A 9519-nucleotide genomic window follows, 5' to 3' on the forward strand; every position below is an offset into this window, starting at 1 on the left:
ATGATCCGAGCCACGGATCATGACACCACCCTTTCTATAGGTTGTGGAGGCATTAAAAAAATGGGTAAAATGGTTAATAAACATGTTTAATGGGCCAAAGCTTAAAAATCACTAAGGCATCTTCAGAAAGGATCTGACTATCATTTAAAAAGGTTTCCAAACAGGTCCCCATACCGTCAGAAGTCCCCTAAAGGTGACTGTGTAAACAGAGCGATGTCCCCATTAAGTCAGCATTGCCAGAACACAAACACATACACACACACACACGGAACATGTGAACTCTCATTCTTTTCCGTGGCTTTAAACTTGGATTTATTAAGTGCGATTAAAGTAACGAGAGATCTTCCGGACTAACCCAGAAGGATTCACACAAATCAGAGGCAACTTTCTTACAGCAAAAGTGACCAGTTGTTTTGGAACCCTGAATGTCTACCTGAAAACAAAGTGGTGGAGTTCCTAACAGAATCATAACATATCAATGTTTTACTTATTTGCTCAAATTTCTAAATAAACTTCAGTTTTCAATGAAAAACATGTACAGTAGGACTGGGGTTCATATGTCTCCATTTGTGGTGGTTTACCTGACACGTGAAACGTGACAAATTGGTTGTATTCTATATATAAAAAGACTCAGTGAGCAAGTGTAGTGAAATGCAAGAGTAACCTGTCAGGATGCTATTTTGCATAAAAAAAAACGTTATTGGTGTTATATTTACCTCAGTTTGTCACTTTTTGAGTGGGTTAACATTGGCCTGTGGATTGTTGGATCACTAGGACGGGCGACAAAACGCGGTCTTGGCTCGTCCTGAGTTGAGTGCGGTTACTTCAAACTGACTTTGAGGAGGAAATTCTTCTTCTTTTCGTGTCTTTGAAGCATGCGGTTATATGACAGTTTCCCTTCGCATTGTCGAGATCTTTTAAGCTGCACTGGTTGGGTAGCAGAAGACAGACCCCTGTCCCTTGCTGCATCGTATGGTCCACTTCTCCGCATTTGCAATTAGTTGAGCCGGTTTTGTAGCCCCATCTGGCCAAAGCAGCTTTTGATCGCCCTGTACTGTTCTCAGGCAGTTTAGTGTCTTCCACTGGACCCTTGGTGTTTCTGACCCGGGGGGCAGGTCTTCAGAAGGGGGGATTCCCATGTCAATAGGAGGGGGATCTTTCTTCAGTCTTTGTGTTCCGTAGCTCAAGTCTGGTTTCTTACCGAGATGTTGTTAGGGGCTGGACATTGCTGAGAAAGCTTCTCCTCGACTTCAGACATTGGGTTGAGGGTTCACGTCCTTAGAGGACGTCCCTGGTAGTTTTTGTGAACTCTACTCGGCTGGCAAGTTCCCGTCTCACGTCTGCAGGGGCAATGCCAGCGAGGAGATGTAGGTGGTTCAGGATGGTAGGCTTCAAGCAACCAGTGATCAAGCGGCGGCTGTTGTTCAGTGCTGGGTCGACTTTCTTGGCATGGGTTGATCTCTCCCAGACAGGACATGCATACTCCGCCGATAGCACAGGGCCAAAGCAGTACATTGAATTGAATTGAATTATATTTATATAGCGCTTTTCTCTAGTGACTCAAAGCGCTTTACATAGTGAAACCCAATATCTAAGTTACATTTAAACCAGTGTGGGTGGCACTGGGAGCAGGTGGGTAAAGTGCCTTGTCCAAGGACACAACGGCAGTGACTAGGATGGCGGAAGCGTGAATCGAACCTGCAACCATCAAGTTGCTGGCACGGCCACTCTACCAACTGAGCTATGCCGCCCCATCTTGCAGGGGCAATGCCAGTGAGGAGATGTAGGTGGTTCGGGTTGGTAGGCTTCAAGGAACCAGTGATCAAGAGGCGGGTGTTGTTCAGTGTTGGGTCGAGTTTCTTGGCATGGGTCGATCTCTCCCAGACAGGACATGCATACTCCGCCGATAGCACGGGGCCAAAGCAGTACATCTTGCAGGGGCAATGCCAGTGAGGAGATGTAGGTGGTTCGGGTTGGTAGGCTTCAAGCAACCAGTGATCAAGAGGCGGGTGTTGTTCAGTGCTGGGTCGACTTTCTTGGCATGGGTTGTTCTCTCCCAGACAGGACATGCATTCTCCGCCGAGGAATAGCACAGGGCCAAAGCAGTACATCTTGAAGGGGGGATGCCAGCGAGGAGATGTAGGTTGTTCAGGTTGGTAGGACTCAATCAACCAGTGATCAGGCGGCAGGTGTTGTTCAGTGCTGGGTTGACTTTCTTGGCATGGGTTGTTCTTTCCCAGACAGGAAATGCATACTCTGCCGAAAAATAGCACAGGGCCAAAGCAGTACATTTTGAAGGGGGGATGCCAGCGAGGAGGTATAGGTTATTCAGGTTAGTAGGACTCAAGCAACCAGTGATCAAGCGGCGGGGTTTGTTCAGTGCTGGGTCGAGTTTCTTGGCATGGGCTGATCTCTCCCAGACAGGAAATGCATACTCTGCCGAAAAATAGCACAGGGCCAAAGCAGTACATCTTGAAGGGGGGATGCCAGCGAGGAGGTATAGGTTATTCAGGTTAGTAGGACTCAAGCAACCAGTGATCAAGCGGCGGGGTTTGTTCAGTGCTGGGTCGAGTTTCTTGGCATGGGCTGATCTCTCCCAGACAGGAAATGCATACTCTGCCGAAAAATAGCACAGGGCCAAAGCAGTACATCTTGAAGGGGAATTCCAGCGAGGAGGTGTAGGTTGTTCATGTTGGTAGGCTTCAAGCAACCACTGATCAAGCGGCGGGTGTTGTTCAGTGCTGGGTCGACTTTCTTGGTATGGGTTGATCTTTCCCAGACAGGACATGCATGCTCTGCCGAAAAATAGCACAGGGCCAAAGCAGTACATCTTGAAGGGGGAATGCCAGCGAGGAGATGTAGGTTATTCAGGTTGGTAGGACTCAAGCAACCAGTGATCAAGCGGCGGGGTTTGTTCAGTGCTGGGTCGAGTTTCTTGGCATGGGTTGATTTCTCCCAGACAGGACATGCATACTCCGCCAAGGAATAGCACAGGACCAAAGCAGTACCTCTTAGTGTGTGTGCTATGACTCCCCCATTTGGAATTTGTCAGTTTCCGTAAGATGTTGTTTCGGGAGCTGACTTTCAGTTTGGTGTTTTTGATGTGTTCATCGAAGGAGAGGGTGCGGTCCAGAGTTACGCCAAGGTAGACAGGGTTGGTACAGTTCTCAAGTGGTGTTCCAGACCATTTGATGTCAAGAGGTCGGTTCGCATCCCGGTTCCTGAGATGGAACGAACAGACGTGGGTCTTCGCAGGGTTTGCGTGTAGATGGTTTTGCTCGTACTAGAGTAGCTCATCACCTACTCAGTGGCCCAGTGGTTAGAGTGTCCGCCCTGAGATCAGTAGGTTGTGAGTTCAAACCCCGGCCGAGTCATACCAAAGACTATAAAAAAATGGGACCCATTGCCTCCCTGCTTGGCACTCACCATCAAGGGTTGGAATTGGGGGTTAAATCACCATAAATGATTCCTGGGCGCGGCACCGCTGCTGCCCACTGCTCCCCTCACCTCCCAGGGGGTGATCAAGGGTGATGGGTCAAATGCAGAAAACAATTTTGCCACACCTAGTGTGTGTGTGACAATCATTGCTACTTTAAGTATTATCTAGGGCTGAGGTGAGGTTTGCTTCTACTGCTTCAAACGTACTCTCTTGAGATGTTAGATAGAGGTCGTCAGCGTGGATCAGGGGTGTCAAACTCAAATACAGAGTGGGCCAAAATTTAAAACTGAACAAAGCCGCGGGCCAAGGTTGAAAAAATGTACCTTTTAATAGGGATTGAACAAGCAAGGCTTATATAACTTTAGTGACATGCAAAATCCAGTTTCAAATAATAATAATAATAAAAAAACATCAATGGCATATCAAATAACATTTAAATAAAAATGTAATGCCTTTTTTTCTATTTGCAATCTTTTGAGGTAAATATCAAATGTTTTCCACAGACTAATAATACATTTGAAAATAAAATAACAATAATGAATGAACCAAACATTCAAGCCTTGAAGTAGCAAGAGAAAATGCATGAATAATACGTTAATTATTGGTCGCTTTGCTGGAAGTTTCCCGGAAGAGTTAGTGCTGCAAGTGGTTTTGGGTATTTGTTCTGTTGTGTTACGGTGCGGATGTTCACCTGAAATGTGTTTGTCATTCTTGTTGGGTGTGGGTTGACAGTTTGGCGCATATTTGTAACAGTGCTAAAGTTGTTTATACGGCCACCCTCAGTGTGACCTGTACGGCTGTTGACCAAGTATGCCTCGCATTCACTTGTGTGTGTGTGTGTGTGTGTGTGTGTGTGTGTGTGTGTGTGTGTGTGTGTGTGTGTGTGTGTGTGTGTGTGTGTGAGTAAAAGCCACAAATATTATGTGACATGCTGTTAGTATGGAGGAAAAGCAGACATGACGACAGGTTGTAGAGAACACTAAAGGCAGTGACTTAAATGCACGCCCCCAATATAGTTCTCCAGGTGGAAATCGGTAGAAATTCGGGAGAATGGTTGCCCCGGGAGATTTTCGGGAGGGGCACTGAACTTCGGGAGTCTTCGGAGGCGTATAACGCCGGCGAGCCAGCTCTAATGCTAAATTGATATTGCCTCAAGGGCCAAATTAAATTACACGGCGGGCCAAAACTGGCCCGCGGTCCAGAGTTTGACACCCATGGCGTAGCTGAATCGTTGGAGGAGGAAATATTGTTGTGTTACAAACTTTTTCGTGGTGTTGCTTCCTTATTTGTCATTATTCAAATCTGATTGTAATGAATAGCAGCGGCAGCTGAAAGGAATGTGTCTGTCATTATCACGTAAAAAAATACCGATAACTGTATATTTAGTCCAGAATCTTCACAGACCTAATTAGGAACCGGTCCCAAAATAATACCGGTACTATGCATGGCCGCAATTCTAGTGGGTTAGAGCACATAATACCGTGTCATCTCAACGTGGGCTTTTTCTGGTCGTTTCCTTGAAATAGGGCCCACATGAAGCTGGAAATTGGGAGTCGCAAACCGCCGCAAGTATGATAGCCTGACTCACAAACGTTTCCTCTTTTCCTCTCTCGCCTCTTTGCCCGGCAGCTCGGCAGCAAGCAGCTGGCCTTCCAGCAGCAGCTGATCCAGATGCAGCAGCTTCAGCAGCAGCACATCCTCAACCTGCAGAGACAAGGCCTGGTGCCCCTGCAGCCCACCGCCGCCATGCAGTCCCTGCAACAAGGTCAGGGCACGCACACACACACACACACACACACATTTATGGAGGTTGATTTGTCTCTTGGTTACGAAAGCTTTTTTTCCATAATGACTTTTTGTAACTTATTTTTTTTTTTGCGTTTAAATTTTGTAAACTTAATTGTTTTTAAATTGAAAAAAAATCAGTGTGTCAAAATGCAATGTATAAACATTTGGTGTAAAAAAATGCTGTCTATAAAAAGTCAGTGTAAAAAAAAAAAAATCAGTGTAAAGAAATTCAGTGTGAAAAAAAATTCAGTCTCCAAAAAAATCACTGTATATAAATTTGGTGTAAAAAAATGTGTGTATAAAAATTTACTTTCAAAAACAGTGTAAAAAAAAAACAGTATTTAGAAAAATCAGTGTAAAAAAATCAGTGTTTAAAAAAATAAGTGTAAAAAAAAATCAGTGTTTAAAAAAAAATCATGGTTTTAACAAATAAGTTAGAAAATACCCCGCCTTCCACCCGATTGTAGCTGAGATAGGCACCAGTGCCCCCCGCGACCCCAGAGGGAATAAGTGGTAGGAAATGGATGGATGGATGGAAGTTAGAAAATATTCAGTGTTTAAATAAGTCTGGAAAAAAATATGTTTTAAACAGTTCAGTGTAAAAAAAACAAATCAGTGTAAAAAACTGCTCTGTACAAAAATTATGTTCAAAAAATTCAGTGTTAAAAAGTTTAGTGTTTAAAAAAAATTATTGTAAATAAAAATTCAGTTTTTACATAATTCTGTGTAAAAAAAAAAATCAGTTTTAAACAATTCAGTGTTAGAAAATCTGTGTAAAAAATTCTCTGTACAAAAATTCAGTGTGAAAAAATAATCAGTTTAAATAGATCAGTGTAAAAAAAATGCAATGTAAAATAAATCAGTGTAAAAAAAAAGTAATTGTACAAAAATTCAGTGTAGAAAAAAAATCAGTTTAAAAAATTCAGTGCAAAAAAAAAATTACTGTTTAAAAATATCAGTGTTTGAAAAAGTTCAGTGTAAAACAAATCAGTGTCAAAAATTCACTGTATAAAACATGTGTGTAAAAAAAAATTGTGTAACAAATTCAGTGTTTGTAAAAAATTGAGTGTTTGAAAAATGAAGTCTAAAAAAATCAGCGTTTAAAACAATTCAGTGTAAAAAAATGCACTGTATAAAAATTGGGTGAAAAAAAAATCAGTGTAAAATAATTCAGTGTTTATAAAAAAAAATCTGTGTATAAAAATTCAGTGTAAAAATGTGGGAGAATGTGCTGCTTCAAAAAGCAAGACTCGCCTCTAGTAGCAATTAATTCTGTCTCAGAATCAGCCAATGTGGTGTCAAGTTTGAAGTCTGACCACCAGGTGTGATGTCACACACAACCACCAGTGTGTGTGGTCAGGTGTGTTTTTCAACACTGAATTCTAAAACAGTTTTTTCAATTGTCCACATAATTTGATGTAAAATTGAAATGCAAAAAAATCAGTTTCATAAATTCTGTGTCCAAAAACAGCTTTGGTAATAAATGAAGACATGAACACAGTCCTCCTGCACATGTGAAGCCTGTTCAGTCAATCAGGCTTTAAAAAAGAAAAGCAAACCTTATTGGGATGAAAGGTAAAATATGCCACTCAGCCCCCTGCTTGCATAAAATCCCTCAAGAACATCATCATTCTCACCCCACTCGCTTTCATTTCTCTGCGGGGTTTCCGGCCTGATTAAAAAAAAAAAAAAACACTGCTTTGCACCCATTAGGGAACCTTTTTTTTTGCACTAGCTGCCATTTGTATCGCCTTATATCACCTTTTCATTCACATTAAAAGAGTAACAGCGGCCCCTTTTTTAGGGGCCGAGAAGGTACTTTTGCACACAGCGGGCTTCCGTATCGCCCTCTCTTCCCCTCTCCCTCTCGTATCCGAGTGGAATTTCCCTGCAGTGTAAAAGAGCCGGCCTATTGTGACGGCTCAGCCAGGCGTGAACCATAGCATTCCTCTGACCAGCCATGCCACACACACACACACACACACACACACACACACACACACACACACACACACACACACCACACAGAAACACTTGTGCACAAATGTGCATAATTAAACACTCACGCACAACAACACACAAATGAGCACACTAGTGTCCCGCCTCCAAAGGCGAGGTGGTGAAGGGCCGACATGAGGGCGCCTCCTACAGCTGCACCAAGATGTGTCATCCGTGGAACCCTGACACAAATCCACCGAACACGTTTTGTTTAAGACACGGGATCATTTTTTTAAATAGAGAATTTAACTTTGGAGCCGGAGGGCGTTGGGCAAAAAAAAATTAAAATTAAAAATTTAATAAATGCTAATAAATAACCATATTTCAATAGCGGGGTAGAGCGGAATATTCGTTATGTCAGGAAAAAACACAGAGGCTACTTTATCCCTATAAGCCTGTTTTCGCAGGTTTCCCTGCTCTTCAGGGGATTTTCAGGGAATAAAATCCCCTGAAGAGCAGGGAAACCTGCAAACAGGATGTACAATCTCCTGAAGAGTAGGGACGCCTGCGAAACAGGCTTGTAGGGATGAAATAGCCTCTGTGGTTTTCCCTGACCTAAGGACATATATATATATATATATATATACATATACATATACACACGTATATCAATCAATCAATGTTTATTTATATAGCCCTAAATCACTAGTGTCTCAAAGGGCTGCACAAACCACAACACAAACCACTACGACATCCTCGGTAGGCCCACATAAGGGCAAGGAAAACTCACACCCAGTGGGACGTCGGTGACAATGATGACTATGAGAAACCTTGGAGAGGAGGAAAGCAATGGATGTCGAGCTGGTCTAACATGATACATGTGAAAGTTCAATCCATAATGGGTCCTACACAGTCGCAAGAGTCCAGTCCATATACACATATGTGTGTAATATGTATGTATGTATGTATATATATATATATATATATATATAAATATATATAAATATATATATATATATATACAAACCCCATTTCCATATGAGTTGGGAAATTGTGTTGGATGTAAATATAAACAGAATACAATGATTTGAAAATGCTTTTCAACCCATATTCAGTTGAATGCACTACAAAGACAAGATATTTGATGTTCAAACTCAGAAACTTTGTTTTTTTAATGCAAATAATAATTAACTTAGAATTTCATGGCTGCAACACGTGCCAAAGTAGTTGGGAAAGGACATGTTCACCACTGTGTGACATCACCTTTTCTTTTAACAACACTCAATAAACGTTCGGGAACTGAGGAAACTAATTTTTGAAGCTTTGAAAGTGGAATTATTTCCCATTCTTGTTTTATGTAGAGCTTCAGTCGTTCAACAGTCCGGGGTCTCCGCTGTCATATTTTACGCTTCATAATGCGCCACACATTTTTGATGGGAGTCAGGTCTAGACTGCAGGCGGGCCAGGAAAGTACCCGCACTCTTATTTTTTTACAAAGCAAAGCTCTTGTAACACTTGTCTTGCTGAAATAAGCAGGGGCCTCCATGATAACGTTGCTTGGATGACAACATATGTTGCTCCAAAACCTGTATGTAACTTTCAGCATTAATGGTGCCTTCACAGATGTGTAAGTTACCCATGCCTTGGGCACTAATACACCCCCATACCATCACAGATGCTGGCTTACGTACTTTGCGCCTGTAACAATCCGAATGGTTATTTTCCTCTTTGTTCTGGATGACACCACGTCCTCTGTTTCCAAATATAATTTGAAATGCGGACTCGTCAGACCACAGAACACCTTTCCACTTTGCATCAGTCCAACTTAGGTGAGCTCTGGCACAGTCAAGCCAGCGGCGTTTCAGGATATTGTTGATACATGGGTTTGGCTTTGCATAGCAGGGTTTTAACTTGCACTTACAGATGTAGCAACCAACTGTAGTTACTGACAGTGGTTTTATGAAGGGTTTCTGAGCCCATGTAGTGATATCCTTTACACACTGATGTCGGTTTTTGATGCAGTACCGCCTGAGTGGTGAAAAGTCCGTAATATCATAGCTTATGTGCAGAGATTTCTCCAGATTCTCTGAAAATCCCTAAATTCCTCGCAATAGCTCGTTGAGAAATGTTGTTCTAAAACTGTTCGACAATTTGCTTACAAAGTGGTGACCCTCGCCCCATCCTTGTTTGTGAATTACTTAGCATTTCATGGAAGCTGCTTTTATACCCAATCATGGCACCCACCTGTTCTTAATTAGCCTGCACAGCTGTGGAATGTTCCATATAAGTGTTTGATGAGCATTCCTCAACTTTATCAGTATTTATTGCCACCTTTTCCAACTTCTTTGTCACGT

General features: G+C 42.4%; 1 protein-coding gene across 2 annotated transcripts in view; it reads left to right on the top strand.

Moving 5' to 3' along the window:
• The window catches only part of foxp4 (forkhead box P4), a 311486-nt gene that overhangs the window by 225064 nt on the left and 76903 nt on the right, over positions 1-9519 (top strand). For both annotated transcript variants that reach the window (XM_061922608.1, XM_061922609.1), the window contains one exon: positions 5069-5204. In XM_061922608.1, the coding sequence (XP_061778592.1) occupies positions 5069-5204 (136 nt within the window). The remainder of the gene's footprint in view (positions 1-5068; positions 5205-9519) is intronic.

This window comes from Nerophis ophidion, linkage group LG16, assembly GCF_033978795.1.
Source record: "Nerophis ophidion isolate RoL-2023_Sa linkage group LG16, RoL_Noph_v1.0, whole genome shotgun sequence".
NCBI lineage: Eukaryota > Metazoa > Chordata > Actinopteri > Syngnathiformes > Syngnathidae > Nerophis > Nerophis ophidion.